Source organism: Grammomys surdaster, unplaced genomic scaffold, assembly GCF_004785775.1.
Source record: "Grammomys surdaster isolate TR1022 unplaced genomic scaffold, NIH_TR_1.0 126531, whole genome shotgun sequence".
NCBI lineage: Eukaryota > Metazoa > Chordata > Mammalia > Rodentia > Muridae > Grammomys > Grammomys surdaster.
In genome coordinates, this window is record NW_021621323.1 from 11,085,307 (window position 1) to 11,105,592 (window position 20,286).

The 20,286-nt window shown below is 43.3% G+C and overlaps 1 protein-coding gene across 1 annotated transcript in view; it reads right to left on the reverse strand.

Annotated features, from left to right (window-relative positions):
- Positions 1-14,838: 14,838 nt before the first annotated feature.
- Elovl6 (ELOVL fatty acid elongase 6) overlaps positions 14,839-20,286 on the reverse strand; it is a 117,528-nt gene continuing 112,080 nt past the window's right edge. Inside the window, exon 5 of the mRNA XM_028760466.1 lies at positions 14,839-20,217. Coding sequence (XP_028616299.1) covers positions 19,787-20,217 — 431 coding nt within the window. The 3' untranslated portion in view covers positions 14,839-19,786. The remainder of the gene's footprint in view (positions 20,218-20,286) is intronic.

Here is a 20,286-nt window from a genome sequence, read left to right on the forward strand (position 1 = left end):
CTTGTTCCTAGGTGTAGTGCTATTTGGGGAAGAAACTTTGAAAATGTGACCCAGCTGGAGGACGTAGGTCAGTGGGGGTGGACACTGAAGGTGATATTCAACCCCTGGCTCCTGCTTCCTGGTGAATTGTATGTTTATATCACCATGAGCCAAGTTGTCACAGAGGTCTTCCTCTTCATGATGAGTGAACCCTCTGAAGTCAGGAGCCAAACTGACTGACTCTTCCTTTCCACGAAGTTACATCTGTCGGGGTATTTTGATCACAGTGATTAAAAAAGTAACTAACACACGCTTGCATGGTCCATAGGCGTATTAGGGCACTGTGATTTTTCTCCCTTAGCACCCTATACAGTACCTCTCAGCTCTATGAATGCTCGCTCACAAGGAAATAGCTTCCAGCTCAGTTCTAGGTTGATTTCTCTGGGTTCCATAAGCAAAGTCTTCAGCATTAGGGTCTTACTGTGGAGTTCTGGAAGGCAACCAAGAGACTTCGCTTCAGCAAGTATTGTTTTGGGAATCTCTCAAGTCTCCCTGGGCAACAAGTTAAGGGAAAATATCTCCACACCAACACTATGACTTCTGGGGGCAGCATTAGCCACTCGTGTAGAGTACTTCCATTCAATTTTTAAAAACTCTATACTTTAGTTGGCTTGTAATGTAGTAAGTTTCCTTTAGCCTTCCAACAAATCTTTAGCTGCAGTTACCCCACTGCCACCCCACCTCCACCACCTCATTTTTCCCAGACTCCTGAACTTCTATTCCTGTTTAAACCTTTCTTATGCCAGTTTCTCTTCTCTACTGCCAGAGTGCACGTGTTTAACTGTCGTTACCCTTAAGGACCGGGCCTCAACCGTCCTAATGCTGCAATCCTTTAATGCATTTTCTCATGTTGTACTGACCTCAACTATGAAATTATTTCACTGCTACTTCATGGTGTGTTTATAAAAAGATAAAGAGAGGAGAAACATGTTCTATGGAGGTGTGGTGAGGTATGGGGAAGGGGTGCCTCCATGGGCCCACGCTGAGGCATCTCTTCCCCCTGAGGGACCAGCCACAGGACGGTATAGTATAGAATAGTGTTTTTTCAGGGTATGGGGAGGGGAATTAAGAGGGTAGTAGAGAGAGAGGGAGAGAGAGAGAGAGAGAGAGAGAGAGAGAGAGAGAGAGAGAGAGAGAACAAGCGAGCAAGAGAAGAGGGGGCAAGCAGCCCCTTTTATAGTGAGTCAGGCACACCTGACTTGCCAGGTAGCTGTGGGGTGGAGCTTAGACAGAATGCTAACACTTCATAACTGTGATTTTGCTACTGTTGTGAATCATAATGTCTGATATCCTGGCATGCAGGATTTCTGATGTGTGACCCCAAAGGGTCACGACTCACAGATTGAGAACTACTGCCCTTAAGGCTTCACCTCTTTACCTCCCAACCTCCGTTTCTCTCTTGTTTGTAGCCTCTATAGATGTGCACGCCAAGTAGTAAAAAATTCTAAAAATCCAAAGCTGTGTCCGCTTACGTTATAGAAGCTGTACAAAGAGCTACTGTAAAAGCATCTCCTCACAGGGCTATAGTCCATCTGGGGAGGCAGTCACTTTTCCATGCTGGTTATAACTGCTAAGAGAGTCACAGCGTGAGGTACTGGAGATAACCCTGGGAGGGTCAGCAAAGGCTGCTCTGAAGCCATGAGGCGAGTGAAGACTAAGAACAGGAGGAGGAGGAAGAGGAGGAAGAGGAAGAGGAGGAGGAAGAGGAAGAAGAGGAGGAGGAGGAGGAGCTAGGAAGACTTGAAGGCCCTGATGCCATTGGAGGAGGGGCAGCTGCTTCCTTGGAAGAACAGAAGGAATGAATGCTGGGCTGAGTGGGAAAGGTTGAGCATTCTAGTATAATTGGGGACCCGGCCGAGTTTTACTGGACTCAGTGCTTTCTCCATCAAGCCTCCCCAGCCTCCGAATAAAGACTGTAGAAGAAATCGTACATTTTGCAGCCACTATTAAAAAGGAAATTTTCTGGAAGAGTTAGGGGAAGTATTGAAGGAAATGAAAGGGATGGCAACCTCATAGGAAACCCAACAGAGTCAACTAACTGGACCTGTGGGAGCTTCCAGAGACTAAGCCACCAACCAAAGACCATGCATGGGCTGGTCCGAGGTCCCCAGCACATACGTAGCGGAGGGCTGTCTTGTCTGGCCTCAGTGAGAGAGGATGCACCTAATCCTGTAAGAGAACAGGGAGTACAACATTTGGGATATAAATAAATAAAGTAGTTAATTAATAAAAAAGGAAAAAAAAAGGAAAATTTCTCAGGTTACAAAAACCCAGACTCCCTTGATAATCTCAGTGATGATAATAATAATGGCTGTAGTCAGTGGCTGTCAACTGGCCTGAATTTACCAATGAGGACCAGAGTTCAAATCCCCAGCACCCACATAGAAACCACCCAGTGTGACAGCCCAACACATTGGGTGCAAAGACAGTAGATGCCTGAAGTAATGGTCTGACAGTAGATGGCTGTTAGACTAGCTGGAACTGGTGAGCTCCCTGTTTAGGGAAGACTCTGCCTCAAAAATAACAACATGGGGCACGATCAAGGAAGACATCCATGGGCATGCAAATATACACTTGCACCCCACCCCACCACAGGAGCTTACAGACAAACCCAAATAGTCACACACATGCACAGCACACACACCCACAAAAAAAAGTAAAATAAAAAAGGGGGCGGGAAGTTATTCTTTCTGTAATGTAAAACTGCATCGAGGCACAAAAGCCTGTCAAATGGAAGGGCAAATTCGAGCAAACTTCATTGAATGGAAGCTATTCAGAGGCTCGTCATCGTCACTGTGTTCTTAAGTTCCAATGGACTCCTCACACACACCACACACATTGCTCTCCTAAGAACTATGTTGGTTTCTTAAACAACACAACTGTACTAATTTAGTCTGCTGTAACCCAGGGCAAGGGTTGCCAAGTGGATGAATGAATCCACCATATATCGCTTTTAAGCAGCCAAGAAGGGTATAGCTGCATATCATATATTCACAAACGCACGCTTTAATGTAGGAACTGGAATGAATTAATGCCTGCTATAGAAAAGTCTATTTTGCTGCAATCATTTAATCTTATCTATTTTTTCCCCCTGAAAAGCTTCTGGGAAATCTCCAGTGTGATCTAGTGAACTATAAATGTGAATTTAATTATAATTTACAAGAAAATAAGCCTTGGGCATATTTTTATAGGTTTGGACTTCTCTAGCTAGTTCTCACAGCAGGAAGGGGTGGGGGGAGGAGTTCTTTTGGGGGAGTCACTCTGATTCCCTTCCACACTTCAGTATTCATGAAAGAATTTGGAGAGATTTTGAGTTTAGTGAGGTCCATTTATAAATTTTTCTTATGAAAATATTATAACTGCTGCAGCAAACATGGGAACAGGGAAGCGCTTGGCTTTTGTACAAGCTACCAATTATGAACATTGTTTAATGGAAGCCTGTGGGCTCCGGGAGTTAGCTACAGTATCACGTTGAAAGGGGACAACTCATACATTTCGGCAATCACATATATTTCTAAGACCACAAATAGCCGTGTCGTCTTCTGGGAAAGAAAAAAAAAAACCCACAAAAGGTGTGAGCGCTTTTCTTGCCAAAAGAATGTGGGGTTGAGTAGCTCTCAAGAGAGCAAGAATGGCCAGCCTAGGTTTGACCGATTTGTAACTGGATAGGTATCAGTCTGAAGAACGTGCTTGAGAGATATTTAGGAGTTATGGTCTCTTCTAAATTGCACTGGAGATTTAACCATTCCTCCAAGCAATCTGAGGCGTGAACTACGTAGGGGCTCCTGCACGTCTAAAGGAGGGTGATGAAGAGTGCAGGGGATATTCCAAAGGCAAATCGAATTTCTTGGGTTCTGTTCAAGAGCAGTGGCTTGGTATGGAGCATATTAAATAACAGTCACTGACAGCTAAAAAAATGTGCCAAATACCAAGATCCTTACTTATTTATGAGTAAGATGCTATTACCATCCATGTCTGATTGATAAGGAAATCGGGACAGCAAGAACTAGAGCGGCTTGCCTATATATCACACAGCTTATTGATGGTAAATCTAGACAGTCTGAGCCTGGAGCACACACCCTGTTTGTCAATTTGCTATGCAGGTTCAAGAGTATGAGTACTTACAGAAGGAATTTGTAGGCAAAGTTACAGGAAGAACTAAAGTCTTTCCCGATGGAATCTGTCCACTCTGTTCCATAACTTGTCTTTTTGGGTAAAAGACAAGATGGAGCTGGCTGTTTCTGAGTCCCCAGAAATGCTTCTAAAGTCTCTGCTTGATTTTGTTTGAATCTGTGCTAGCTGAACAGGACCAAAGTATGGTGTACAAGTAAGAAACTTGGCTGAACTTGACCTCAAGTGAGTCTGTCTGTGGGGATTAATAAAAACAGGTGTGCTCCAGCTGGGAGAAAGGACTGGGGTCATTATTCCCCTCACCGGTCATCCGGAGATGAGGAATGTGACAGACGGAGGTGAGGTACTTGGCTGGGAACACACAAAATGGTCTGAGAGGGGTTTAAAGGGAACACAGGGCTCAAGCTGGTCAGAACAGAGTCCTTTAAAGCTACCATGCCTTTTAACATGAAGAAGTGGGCCACTTGAAAAAAGCAGCAGCAGCTGGGCGGTGGTGGCACACGCCTTTAATCCCAGCACTTGGGAGGCAGAGGCAGGTGGATTTCTGAGCCTGGTCTACAGAGTGAGTTCCAGGACAGCCAGGGCTATACAGAGAAACCCTGTCTCAAAAAAAAAAAAAAGAAAGAAAGAAAGAAAGAAAGAAAGAAAGAAAGAAAGAAAGAAAGAGAGAAAAAAAGAAAAAAAGAAAAAAGCAGCAGCAAAAAGTCACCACTCTGGTAACAAGGTGTCCACTGACAACGAGGCAAAGCCAAAAGGGAAGCCTTCTTGGAAGTCTCCAGGGTCTTCAGCCATGGAGAAAAACAGCTGGCTCAATCACTCTGTCACAAGACATGTTGGACATGGAGGTGGCTGGGGCTGTGGGGGAGTGACAATGACAAGCTGGCAGTCAAAGGAACATAAAACAAATTTATGACCTGAAAGCAGGTCATACCACAGTGGAAGGCAAGGGGCTGTCACTGATAAATGACCAAAAACTTTGGGACTTTGTCAGCTGGAGAAATCAGGAAAGTTCTGCCTGGGTCTATCAGGGAAACTACCACTACACCCTTGACAGTATGGAAATAGCCTGGTTGTAATTGGTTTACATTTCAACTCTTTCCTCCCTTAAATGTCCCCTTTATGAGAGTTTCATGTGACCCACAGTTGCCTCATGCAGATGAAGTTGACCTTAAACTCCTGGCCTTCTTATCTCCACATTATATCCCCTTACAGATGTTCACCATCATGTCCAGCCTGAGTACACACGGTATTTTGTTTATTTAAAACTTTAAATTAATTCCCTTTTTTTAACTTATTAAAAAATTGTGTGTGTGTCTATGTGAGTATCTGTAAACATTTGTATGTGTGTTGGGGGCAGGAGGGGTGGGTATATGTGCATGTGTGTTCATGTGCCTTTGTGTGTGTGTGTGTGTGGTGTGTGTGTGTGTGTATATGATGTCTATGTGAGTATCTGTAAACATTTGTATGTGTGTTGGGGCAGGAGAGGGTGGGTATATGTGCATTTGTATGTGTGCCTCTGTGTGTGTATGTGTGCCTCTGTGTGTGTGGTGTGTGTGTGTGTGTGTGTGTGTGTGTGTGCCTGTGTATAGACCAGAAGAGGCCATCATATCCCTTGGAGCTATAGTTACAGGCATTTTTAGGTAACACACACACTAATTCATAGTATAGGTGCTAGGATCCAAACCCTGGTCTTCATGATTGCACAGCATAGAGCTCTTAACTACTGAGCCATCTCTCCAGCTCCAAAGTGCCTAGTTTAGCAATTAATTTTAAAGCTCACAGCTATAAGAACCAAGTATGGGTGCCTTAGATTTCCAGGCACATAAATATTTATTGACTGACTAAATCAATGTTTGCCCTTGCTGAGACACTACGCCTCTCATCGTTCTTTCTGCTTTATGTAGAATAAAATATTAAAATTATGATCAAAACACTTCTTTTAAATTATTTAACTGAAACATAATTAGGCAACTGTCATTATCATTTGTAGTATGCTGTGTGGTGGGCTTTGTGAAGTTTCTCTGAAGCCTGACCTGCTTTTGTAATGGTGAAAGAACACGTTCAGCGCCTTGAGGTTTACCTGCGCCTGATTGTTCATACAATTAGACTTCTGCTCTCCGAGTCAGCTCAGTGTGTTAACTGGGGATAAAATGGTCTTGTAGGAATTGAACGGAGATATTGTAGAAAGAGAGGAGCATGCAAAGCTCTTTGGCAATCTTACTGTGTGTTCCTGGTCAGCTATTGACTGAAATGATTTCTGAGTGCAGACACACACAGGGTCTTACATCTTGGAAATATCTCTATTTTCAACCTGACAACATAGTTCAACTCAGATGGTGTCTAAAATATATGAGTAACTTAGAGTTGTAGGAAATATTCATGTTTTGCCACTGAAGGAAGCTTTGAGTCTTTGGGGGAATGGTTGGGTCTGGGCTTGGGCCTACAAAGCACAGGACATCCCTCTAGGTTAAGAAGAAAAACAGAAGTTGTCCCAGGCTACTCAGGGCATGACGAGAAACTGCAGAGGCCATTCTCGCAGATGGGAGAATCTGAGAAGTTCAGAGCTGGCAAGGACCCCAGTTGGGTCAAACGCGTTGAATATAGAGAGATCAAGGCATGCATAAAGATAATGAGAGAGTAGAAGGAAAAAACACTCAGGACTCATGAGCATTTATGGCAGCTGTGTGTCAAATCTGGAAACTGGTTATTTAAGGCAGAGAATCAGAGACTTGCCCATCCTGTCTGTATAAATGCTGTTCAGACTGCCCGAGGGCAATGGTTCTCAATCTGTGGGTCTTGCACTCTGGGTCTGATATCCTACATTATGATTCATAACAGTATGAAAATGACTGTTATGAAGTAGTAACAAAATAATTTTATAAGCCCGGCAGTGGTGGTGCATGCTTTTAATCCCAGCCCTTGGGAGGCAGAGGCAGGAGGATTTCTGAGTTCGAGGCCAGCCTGGTCTATAGAGTGAGTTCCAGGACAGCCAGGGCTACACAGAGAAACCCTGTCTCAAAAAACCAAATAAATAAATAAATAAATACTTTTTATGGTTGGGAGTCATTATGACATGAAGAACTGTATTAAAGATTGAGTCTAACTGAATTAGAAAGGTCGAGAACCGCTACTCCACAGTAGGTAATGTTTTCTTCCTTCCTTCCTTCCTTCCTTCCTTCCTTCCTTCCTTCCTTCCTTCCTTCCTTCCTTTCTTTCTTTCTTTCTTTTTTAAAATTTTAACACAAAAGAAGTCTAGTTAATACATATGGGGAAATAGCGCAACACTAAACTTGTGTTTCATCTTTAAGGAAATAAATGGTTGAGGAAACTCATCAAAATAGACACTAAGACGGTAAGGAGGACATCGGGAGGAACTGAAACACGGTGAAGGCAAGGTAGAGAAGTCAAGTTTGTGAGGAGAGAACTGTTTCCACCAACCTGTGGGAACTGGCTTCCTAGAAGCAGCCCAGATGCCTGAGAACCACCTCCAGTGTTCTTATAAAAATCTCTATGTGTGTATCCCACCCAATTCTCATTAATAGGCAATGTCAGGGAACAGAGGAATTAGCTAAAGGATACCTCGAGCTAACAGAAAAACCCAGAATGTGGAACTCTTGTAGGAGCAGTCTATTTTTGACAAATCTCTGCAAATGGAAAAACGGGCAGGAGGGTGTCTCTGCAACATCATGAGGCTGGATGTGGTGCTGCACACCTGCCACCCCAACATTGTGGAAGTGGAGACAAGAGGATCACAAGTTCAAGGCCAGCTGGAGCTACAAAGGGAGAAGACTCTGTCTCAAGCAGAGACAGGCAGGCCTCTTGGGGATGGATAACCATAAGCTTCATTTCAAAATTTTGCTTCGTGTGTGTATGTGTGTGTGTGTGTGTATGCGCGCGTGCGCGTGTGTACGCATGCATGCACATGCACACACTTGTTCCACAGCACATGCAGAGAGCAAAGGACAACTTCTGAGAGTTTTCTTCTTCCACAATGTGTCAGTGCTGAGGATCGAAGTCAGGATATGAGGTTTGTTGGGATGTGGCTTTATCCATCTCTTCAGGTTAATTATGGACTGTTAAAACATGTATAGGATATTACGTGATAGAAACTACTGAGGTTTGCTTCAAAATAACTATGGTAGAAAAATTAGGCATTGGGGTGGTGCACTCTCACTATGCCCTCTACCCTTTCATCTCCTGACACTCTCCTAATAAAAGGTTTGATCAGTGGCTGATACAATACAGTTACTAATCAAACTTTCAGGAGTGTTTCAAAATGCAATAACTATCTCACATCGCGCTCTAAAACGCACCGATAACTGCACCCGTGAGCCATTTCAGTCAGAGCTGGAAGAATTTTTTGGACGTAAGATGTGGTTTTCTCGACAAGTAAACTTTATGTAATGAGAGAAAAGAGAGAGAGAGAGAGAGAGAGAGAAGGACACAGCCCATAACATTCTGTTTGTGCTGAAAATTAGTCTGTGTTCTGTAGGCTGGGAGCTAAAGAAGGCTCAACGCCATCGACTCATTGCCTACGGGCAGCTATTATAATTGAAATGCAGTCACTGGAATCTAATGGAAAAATAACGCAGAAGTGGAAAGTGCATGGAGAGCTTAGAGGAAATGTATGTGTAACAGAGATGAGCTTTATATAATCCCCACGGTTAACACAAGCCGCCTAAAGAACGCTCCTTAAATAGCTCGCCGACTCTGAGTGGACACGTAAGTAAACTCGATTTCTCAGCTGACAGCAGGGACAGCTTTCTTCCTGTGGCTTCCTTACTTGAAAAGCAGAAGCTTAGTGAGTAGCGTGCGTTGGATCACACGTCTAAGTGAATAATACGCAGTCATGGGGCTGGACGACAGGTGCATGTTTAGTTAGCTTAGCATTTTATAGGAGAAATCCCGGCTGGGCTGTTTTGAAAATAATAATCTTCAGACACTTGGCTATGTTCCTGGGGTGAAGTTTCTTACAAAAGAAAACCTGTGTAGGATGCAGATGTTCTCTCTCTCTCTTTTCTTTCTTTTGTTCCTCCTAGGTTTTGTCTGGGAGAAGACGTCACTATGAAGTCCAGGTTGCTCATTAGGTATTGTAGGGTCTGGCCTTCAACTCTCAGCAACTCTGCATCTTGACTTCCAGGCATTGGTAAGATGCCCGTTCTCGACAAACTTGCCCATCACAACCACGCTACAGTGGGATTGAAAGCCATCCCATTTTAAATTCGGGTGTTTAAATTTGTACAATAGCCTAATAATCATGAATTGTGTTATGCAGAAGTTTAAGCTGTATGAAATACAGAAGTTACTTTCTATTGCTTTAAAAATTCTTTCTTTTCCTCACAAAATTAATGTTAGAGATGAGCCTATAGTGAAAATAAATAAACAAATAAATAAAATGATCATCCTAGAGCAAGTTAGAAAGATATCAGTCAGTAGTGGCCATTCAGAGGAAGCCTTCTTTCCCTCTCAAAGGTCTTGGCTTATTTTATGTGAATGAATGTACAAAGCCAAACAGAAACAAGAATGTCAAACCAAACATTTTACTGCCCAAATTGAAATATGGTATAATTATTGAAATGTATTTGTTTATTGACACCTATGTCTGATTCTCTAAGTTTTGATTATAGTTCATATTTTGAACTAAAAATGGGTAGGAAACTTTATTGATGGATGTTTAGAGTTTTTTTTTTTTTTTTCGAGACAGGGTTTCTCTGTGTAGCCCTGGCTGTCCTAGAACTCACTCAGTAGACCAGGCTAGCCTCGAACTCAGAAATCCACCTTCCTCTGCCTCCCAAGTGCTGGGGTTAAAGGTGTGCAGCACCCCTGCCCGGCCTAGATGTTTAGAGTATTATTGCTTGGAGTAACTTGTAACAGCTGGAGAAGAGAAAGAAACAACAGTTGATGCAATGACACTGCCTAGGATTCATTCATCCAGCAGTTCCAGGTATCAACAGCTGTGCTAAAGGCTCCATGTGTATCATCTATGTCAGTCATCTACCCAGTCAGAACCATCCTTTGCATAAATGAAAAACCGAGGCCCAGAATGGTCAAATACCTATCCCCATTTCCAGACCTATGTTCTCAAGCCTGAAAGAGGATGCTTGTTAATCCCAGACACTGCACCACAGGAAATGGCCACGTTCCCAGTGGGATTAAAAAAAAATGCTCACGTCTAGAGGTCCAAAACATAGTTCTGCTGTCTAGAAGTGAACATTGTGGGGCTGGGGAGATGGCTAAGTTAAGGAAGCGCTCTCCGTTCAAGCCTGGGAACATTAGTTTGATCCCCATCAAAGAAGCTGGGTGGGGTGGACTCCTGGGGCTCTCTGGTCACAGCAAGCTCAAGCACCTGTGAGCCATCTTGTCTCAAAAAATAGGGTGGCCAGCTGGTGAGGAAGTGGCAATGGCCCTTAGCTTCCACCCGCGTGGCACATACACAAAGAAAGAACAGATAAATGCTTACGACGGAAACCACAAGCTTCTCCTCCTCCCTATGCTTGTGTGTGAGGAAGCTAGAGATCTCCTGTGGCATGTATCATATTAACAACCCCATATTAATATCCCTTTATTCTTCTAGCAAATTTTTAGTTCTCCACCAGTCCATAGAAATCTGGAGTAAAATGGACACGCTGGAATAGACAACCAATCCTGTTTCCTGAAGTGACAAAGTCCATGAAGTGGAAGAACACGGATGAAGGGCGCCTACTCTGCATGCTCCAGCCAGGGAACACAGCACCCGTGATGGCTGTGAGGCAGGGATAAATACAGTCTCCGCAATTGTGCTTGTGCTTTTAATTCAAAACGCCAATCCCCACTGTGAAGGTTGGACTCGTATGGGACTGAGTATGTTGCACACTATGATGTGCGAGTGTCTGTGTGTCATGAGTGTGACATCTATGTGCATGTGAGTGCAGGTATACATGAATGCCAGAGACAGATTCCTCTGGATCTGGAGATATAGGCACTTATGGGGGGGCGCTTCCTGTTGACATTGGTAGATGAGAATCTCCTGCTTTGAAGAGGAATGGTTTGGTCCTTGAGGAGAAATTATTGCTTCTTTCAAGCTTCAGTTTGGTTATTACACGCGGAGGATCAACTGCTAGTTGTGCTTATCTCCTGGGGGCGTCTGGTGGCCTTCAGACATTGGCCTCTCATTGAGCTGTGCTCCAAACCAATCCATGCCTGCATTCCTAGAGTCTGTGAGTGTTACAGACTCTCTCTGTCTCTGTCTGTCTCTGTCTCTGTCTGTCTCTGTCTGGGTCTGTCTCTCTATGTGTTTCACTCAGCTGATAGTCTGAGTGATTTCAGCCAGTCTCAGAAATGTCTGTACATATGATAAAGGTAACCTGAGGGGGAAAACTGGGGCTTCAAGAAAAGGTGTCCAGGGCTGGAGAGATGAGATGGCTCAGTGGTTAAGAGCACTGACTGCTCTTCCAGAGGTCTTGAGTTCAATTCCCAGCAACCACAAGGTGGCTCACAACCATCTGTCATGGGATCTGATACCCTCTTCTGGTGTGTCTGAAGACAGTTACAGCGTACTCATATACATAAAAATAAATAAATAATATAAAACGAAGAAAAAGGGTCCATACCCTTGGGTCTCAGGTACATTTGGGCAGGTGTAGGGAGCCATCCCAGCAGCCCATTCACCATGGGGCTGAGGACATTTATTCACAGAGAAGAAACTAGGTCTGTGAGCTCTACCCAGGAAAACCTTTGAGCAGCTCAGGAGTGGAATGGAGACCCCCAATCAATCTTCTGTCTTCCTGACCTGTTTGGCTCCTTGGTGGAAGGAGGCGTTTCCTCACAGACCCTCTAACCACGGGAAGCCATGTCTTATCTCACTGCAGGGCTGAGGCAGAGGTGACTGATGAACAGAAGCTGCTGACTGGGAACCTGGCTCTGTAGAGAGATTTCCAGGGCCACAAGAAAAATGCAGTAACAGGTTTAATAAAGACTGGAGGAGGACACCTGATCGACTTCAAGACAGCTAGCTTTCTTCCCCCTGGTGAGTTCTTGAGTTAGACGCAAGAGACCTGGCAGATGTCAGGGCTATCTGTGGGACCACAATCTAGAAAAAAAAAAAAAGTCCCTCAGAGGCTAGTGGCTCCCAGTCAGGTTACATACAATGAACAGATGAGTTGGTAGGGTTGCTTAAGTCAGTAAGGAAAGTCAATTTATTTATGTTCTATTGAAACATAACATTATGTTTATTATTTGAAAACTCAGTGGAAATTATAATTGCTTCTCTCTTGGAGACCAAGTGCTCATTTTACAAAAATGTTCTGATATTTTAGAGCAACTCAAGTGTGTAACTATGAGCCACAGAGGATGCAGGCAACGTTTTCTTTCTCCTCACAGAGATATTGGCTGCCTCAAACACCCACTGGAGTTTTCATGAATAAAACATGGCAAAGCAACAACCAGAGTGTGCAGGGGGGTGGGGGTAGTTTCCCCTGTAGTATGAAAGGAATTAGTGTAGTCAGTAAGAAAGGAAGCTGTGTGTGAAACCTCAGAGCACCACCCAGGGTTTCCACCCAGGGAGGCTGAAGATAGCAGAGACCACAGAATCCTGGTGTGAGAGAGAAGCAGGCCTGAGTCAGGAGGAGGTTGCCACATGGATTTAACCCTTCGACTTCATAGTGTGTCACATGATCTCTTCCATAAAAACCCAGACTCCATAAATACATAATAATAACTAAATAAAATCCCAGAGGCATCCACCTCCAACCAAAGGCAATTTAAAGATGTAAAAGGTCTATATAGCAATATATATAGCAATGAGCCTTTAGTTATGATTGATACCTGAGGTGATCATCTTAGAAAGGAGAAAGGTTTATTCTGGTAGTTGTAGAGGTTGTGGTCTGCGACTAGCTGGTCCTCTGCTGGAGGAAGGAGCAGCAGAGACTTACAGTCAAGTCAGTCCAAACAAGAAATACAGACTGAGAAGGAAAGTTGGTAATTTTGTGTGTTGTGTGGAATGCAAACAGGCACCCATTCACCACATGCCTGTGCTTAGCCGTGTCTTGTCTATTTGGTGTCAGACACTTACAGAAATCATCCGAAGCCTCAGTGCAGATCTGAGGCATGGGAGATACGAGGCACAGCAGGCCACTAGAGCCATTTTGGTTACTTTAACTGATGTGATCATTGATGTAGGATGTCCACGGTGACCACTGGCTTAAGATACCAAACTGAAACAAAACCAGAGCCCACACTAGAGCCACACTACGGTAACACTAGCATTGTGATCTCTTTCTTTTTGTAGGAAGCCTGATTGTGATATTTCTTGGCGTCAAAACCACTGCACTATCTATAGCTGGGCAGCGGTAGGGTAACCTGTTTCTTAAAAGACACACCAGAAGAGAAACTATAAGAAGTTCCTATTTGGTTATCTTTTTTTTTTGATACAAATAAAAATACTTTATATAGTATGCATTTATCCCCCATCAACCCTGAATTAGTACATTAAACAGGTGATAACAGAAATTTAAAAGCCCTGTCTTGATGATACATTCAGAGATAAGGTGAACGGCATCATCTGGCTGTGGAAAACTTCCACAAACATCAGGTTCTTGGGTTTTAAAACGCCAATGCCTCCCAGCAAGGTTGCAAAGAACCGTGAAGAATGACATAAACCACTGAACAGCAAACAATACATGCTGACAGTGGGTTGAGCACCCAGACTTCGGAAGGCTAAAGCATCTTAGGGTCAGAGGGTGCCTGACCTGGACTGCTAACTGAGGTGTGACTAAGGACATGCTGTCTATTCTAAATGTCTTCTCCAACGTATCTTGCCCTGAAACATCCTGTCTTTTGACATGACTAAGCTCAGTGTTGAATACTGATTTTGTTTTTATTCATTTATATGACTTTAAAAAAAAGAATTATTTATGTATATGAGTACTCTGTAGCTGTCTTCAGGTACACCAGAAGAGGGCCTCAGATCCCCATTACAGATGGTTGTGAGCCACCACATGGTTGCTGGGAATTGAACTCAGGACCTCTGGAAGAACAGTCAGTGCTCTTAACCACTGAGCCATCTCTCCAGCCCACTATATTCAACTTCTTATCAAATGAATGGCTATAGCAAAATTGCAATGTCTAAAGGGACTATCTCTCCATTCTTACCTCTGCCACAGTTTTTTTTTTAATTTTTAATTTTTTTTAGATTTACTTTATATATGTGAGTACACTGTCTTCTGACACACCCGAAGAGGGCATCAGATCCCTTTACAGATAGCTGTGAGCCACCATGTGGTTGCTGGGAACTCAGGACTTCTGGAAGAGTAATCAGTGCTCTTAACTGCTGAGCCATCTCTGCAGCCCCACCACAGTGGTTTTAACTGGAGCCTATTTCATCTGTCCAGAAAGACTTCATGAAGAGCCAAAAGGCATGGGAGCAGTGCCATCTGTAAGATGCTGCAACCATGAAAGGCGTTCTGGAAGAGCTAGGTACCTGGAGGAATTGACATCCACGTGTTCATAGTCCTTGTGTGTCATTGGTGGGCTGCCAGAGAAAGCGAGAGCAATCTTAGCCATTCGTGTATCCATCAACATATGGATGTAGGAGTGACTTTCCATAGAGTTCTGGTTGGCCTCCAGTGTCCTAGCTGTTCTCTTTGGACTGCTCCAGACCAGAAACGAAAAACAACAAGAAACTAGAAACAGTTCTAAATCAAAAGTTATGATGACTTTATTTTAAATCTTAATACACCAAAAATATTTTTCAATGTTGTGAGATAAGCACTTGAAAATAAGAATTCCAACACTGTGATTTGCTGTGAGGCTTGGTAGTGAATTTTTCCCTCTGAATATGGGTTTAGGGCCTAAGAAGCAGAATGCCAGTCATTTTCGGAGTAGCAGTGAGAAAAGCCCAGCCCGATCATGCTCAGACCCATACTTCACTGAAACACATTCACACTAGTAGGAGGCACCACCAGGTGACACCTGGATCTTTGTCAAGCAGAAGTCTTAAGTGCCACCAAGCATTGGGAAAATAATATTGTTTAGATGCTAGTGAGTCAGGCTCTTTCTAATGTATCCTAACTGGGTTGCAAACATGGTTGCATCCTTATCCGAGGGAGTAATCAGCTAGGTACTCCAGGAGAACTTGACTATAATTGTTTTGTGGGTGGGTGTGGACAAGTGGTGAGTGACACAGAAGTATCTGGATTTGGCTTTGTCTGACCTGCAATCAAAGTACAGTTTCCAAGACTCCCCCAAACAACCACCCAGAACACTCTAGGCTCTGCACCCACCAGAATGACTCTAGGGACTGTTGTGAGAAAATGGAAGCGTAGGTATCCACCTCTCTGAGAATCCTAGTTTTCAAAGTATCTGGGGATGAGGACAATATTAGATTATACAATGGGCTTTTGGATTTCCTACGATGCTCGGAGTAGGTGGACTTTAATCGGCCGTTTCACCTGTGGTTCCTGCTTTATGGCTCACGTGTGTTTCTAAGCACAGTCTGTCACAACAGGCACTGAGAATTCTGTACAGGCACCAACATCTGTTTTGTGTCCCTATTGGGTACAGAGGATGTTGGCTCAATGACCAACTAGGATGCAGAGCTTCATACTGCGTGTTCACACAGAATAGGATGTCCTTGCTTTATTAGATGCCACTTCAATATGCAGAAGTGACACATGATATGTTGTGAATTCTCACCCAAATCATTATTTGATGGCAGGGACCTCAGGCACCAGGAAATGGGTGCTGTATGTAAGAACAGGGACAGAATTATTTTAAGCTGTAGATCGAATGACTACAGACTCTACTGTTGTCCCAAACTGAGAGCAAAATATTTATTATAAAACAAAGACTGGAAAAAGATGCATTTGAAGGCTGGAAAGCTCTGGACTGTCATGATTTTCTCACAACTGTCCCTCTCTCGCACTGACACTTCCACAAGGAACTGTGTCTAGTCACCAGTCCTGCCAATGCAACTCAAAACCTAGAACTCAAGGGGTGGAGTCTACTCTGTCTCCATTCTCCTAGTACTCGCTTGACACTTAGGCAATCCAATAGTCAGAAGATCCATTACCTATGCCTGGAAAAGGCTCTCAGAATGTGCTAGGGCTGACTTGGTGTCTATCTCTGGTAGTTCCTGAGCAAAAGCTCCTTCTATCAGAACAAGATAGTAACCAGGCACTCCCAGGTAATTGAGCAGCCTGGGAATATAGCCAGATTTCTGGAACATTCTACCCCAGTGTAATGGTGCTTTGTAACTCTGTGATAGGTTTATGTTGCCATGAAGATATAAAACAAACAAACAAACAAAACAACAAATAATCTGTGGTTACCTTCTCTGGAAGTGTTTTCTTAGGCTCCTGTAGATATTCTACCCACATGAAGCTTTTGCCTGAGCTACATTGGTCAGTGGATCAATCGGTCTCATCTTATAAAGACAGCTGGAGGATTAATAAACCTGCTTTCCCCTGCAGCAATGCATATGCATTTTCCCTCCAGTCTCAACTTTCTATAGTGCAGAAGGATTAGAAAGATGGGGGCGGGGGGGGGGGACACTGCTTGAAATAAGCTGTGATTTTAAATCAATACTTTGGCCTGGCATTGGATATAAATACAATAAATAAATAATAATGATAGCTGTTATTTTTCTCACAAGTGACACTAGAAGGTCCAGATAAAAATCTCCTACTGTGTGAACGGAGTGATTCTCACTAGAATTTCATTGCAAACTCAACACATTTGAGTTGATGCTCAGACCTAGTGAACGTGACTGCGTTTATATGAAATCTCGGATTTGTGTTCATTCAATCCAGGAATTAAGTTTCCACCACACTGGGGATTGGAATGCAGCGAGAAATCTTCAATAGAAAGATAATCTATTGCAGCATAGTGGGGCAGCTACAAAAACTTGCTTGCCCGGAATGTTCACCGACAGCAGTATTATATCTATGTGGCAGTCAATTCTCTGGCAGGTTTCAGATGTGTCATAGGCCAGTGGTCCAGCCTCGTATCTTGATATAATTGGAGCAGCTAAGCTGATATGTTATAAACTGTGTGCTGAGCCTATATCAGAATTCTGTTTTTTAAAAAACATGTGGCTTTTTCTTCCCATGATGAACACTGGAATTGCCTGTAGCTCTAGTTTAGCTGGTTTTGAAACTATTCATTACATATTCATGTGCGAATGAAAAGTCTAAGTTATTTTACAAGTGAAGAGAGCATGAAGCGAACATTGAGATTAAAGTGCTTTGGAAGCATAGCTTAATCTTTTTAAAAGTTTATGCTTATGAGATTTCCATATTGTAACCTGTATTCTATGATAAATATCTGAATTAAACTGAACCAACCAGATGAGCCTCAAGCTGGCCTTTTGATTAGACTCAAGTCAACTGATGGGTGGCCTCCTGGTTTTCATTATTTTGCTCACTTTCTTCTATAAGGCAAGGGAAAGGCTTATTATTGTACACTACTGTGCATTTACAAAGCTCGAAGGAACAAGTACATCCTAAGACTCCACTGGATGTAGTGGCTTCTAGACTTTCTTCTCCAGTTAACTTCTACCCTGATAACACACCCCTTCAAACATGTCTCATCCATCAGCCACCACACAATGTTAACATGGATGCCACAGCTCACTCCAGCCCCTGCTTGGCTCCCCACCACCCCAGTCTTTCAGTCATGACTTGATCCGCATGGATTCTTTGTTCACTCTTGATCCTGTTCCCACAGAATGGGATCAGATTTTATTCGTTTCCAATTCCACACACAAGCCACATGAAAACACCCATGCCATCTCTCACAGAAAGGCCGAGGAGCTGCCTCATGAATGACAGCACAATTAAAGCTAAAATAATAGAAAAATAATTTGAAAAAAAAAATCCCTTTTACTGTACACTCTCAAGTAAAGGAAGATAGGTGATAGTTTCTGCTAGCCAAAAATTGTGTTGCTATTGATTTGGGCTTTACAGCTCCCGTGTACCTCACACTTCTGTGTGTATGTGGCTATGTGTCTATAATCTAATTGTTTCTGCTAGTTTGCCTAATTATTAAACTACTTAACCAATTAGAATACTATTATATCACATTAACAACTTTACGTAATTGCGTCTTTGAAATATTAGGAACATCGACACATTTATTTGGCTTGTAGAGGACTGAAATATTACAGATAACATTGTCTAGCTCTTTTTTCTTTTCTTTCTTTCTTTTTTTGTTAAGAATATGGCTCTTAATACATTGACTTTCTGAGTTCCCAAGTGAAAGTCACCTTAAAATTTTTTGAAGCTTACTTGAAGCATAGAGGTTCTCTCTCTTCTGATTTGGTCAAATATATGTCAGGTGTTTGACAGCACTTAGAACTTAGGGTTTAATCTACGCAGGCCCTTTGTGGTCAGCTATTTCAACCTACTATGTTGAAGCTTCTCACTAAGCCAGCAGAGGGCACTTCTCACGCCTCAGCACTGCTTAAGGGTGCAAATGCAGAGGCTGCAGAAACACAGTGTTTACCCCATATCAGGCAGAGTCCTGCAGATCTGTTTTTGAAAGTCACAAAAACATAGAAAGCACGGACTGTGTCACAGGGCCTTATTTAGAAAGCCAGGATTATGTGTGAGGTCAAACAGGGAGGGAGGCGAACAGTCTGTATTAGATGAATCTTCAGCTCCGGTCTCTTCCTATCGTCCTTTCTCCCTACCAGCTCCAGCGGCGACGGGCTGGGTTTTGTTATAGATAGTACAAGATTCCATTTTCAAGCCAGCCAGTTGAGCTTCTTTCTTTTCAATTCTGCATTCTCCATCTTAAAGTTTGGGGTAACTGAACAATGGATGCTTCCTATCTCACCGAAGAGCAGAAATAACAGTTGTCAGTGTGATGCTTCAATTGCAGGGTTTGCTATAGGCCACCTTCTTGGGGTTTGGGCTGTATGGTTTTCTTTCTCCCAGAAATAAAGAATCACGGGGAAGTATTGTCCTCTGTTTGGTTGTAGCAAACACACCAGCCCAAGGCTGTGCAGTGAAGGGCAAAGTATCTACCTTGTTATTTTCAGTTGCAGTAAAAATAATTAAGACAACTTTTGTCAAGGAGTTACAAGCTAACCTTTCTTTTAAAGGCCTAGATTTTTGCAAAAGCATTGCTGTCCTAGATATAAACCCTGTCTCTTCCATGTTTATCTTTTCTACCAGCTCTGGTTTCATGTTGAAAAGATTGTGTCTGTGTCTGTATGTGTGCTCGTACAGTTTGAAAAGGGGAAACTCCTTTATCCTTAGAGAAAAAGCAAACCAAACAAGAATCTGAATAGATTCCCCCCAACCCCCTTCTTCCTGCAGTGGTTTGTTTGCTGTTCACTAATCTCTTTGCCCGTGGCTGCCTTGGTATCTAGTGTGTTCTAGAGTTGACAGGTCAGAGGGAAGGGGTCCCTCAGCAGCAGTGATTTGAGATGGAGTTGCGCTCAGCGAGTCCTCACCCAAAAAAGGATCATAAACTTACAACCTAATCATCACTCCCAAGCTGCCTTGGGCTTAGTGTCTGCTCATACGTATGTTTTGTCTTGTTTTAGCTGCACCATATGTGATTCCTTGTGCCATTTTCTTTTGTCTATTATTTTTCGTGATGACCCTGAGCTATGTCTTCCTCCTCAGTTCTGACACTACTCAGCCTTCGTCGCTTTCTTCACTTTGCCGATGTAGGCCTCAAAGAAGAAATGGCAGAAGAGCACAAGGTAGCTGAGGTACATGAGCGAGGACCAGAAGATGTTCTGAAAGTGGGAGTAGCACTGGTCGTTGTCATGCTGCATCCAGTTGAAGACCAGGTAGTTAATGACACAGCCCATCAGCATCTGCGTGATCTGGGACAAGGTGATGAACATGGCAAACTTCCGGGAGACTCGGAAACCTGCAGCCCGCAAGGCATAGTAAGAGTACATAACGGCGTGTACGCCATAGTTCATAGTCATGAACCAACCACCCCCAGCTACCATGTCTTTGTAGGAGTACCAAGAGTAGAGGAGCACAGTGATGTGGTGGTACCAGTGCAGGAAGATTAGCTTCTGCTTCCTCAGAATGATGAATATCGTGTCACCTGGAAGACAAAGAACGGAACAAAGCCACATGAGTGAGGACTAAGGCTGACTCTAAGGAGTAGAGTAGA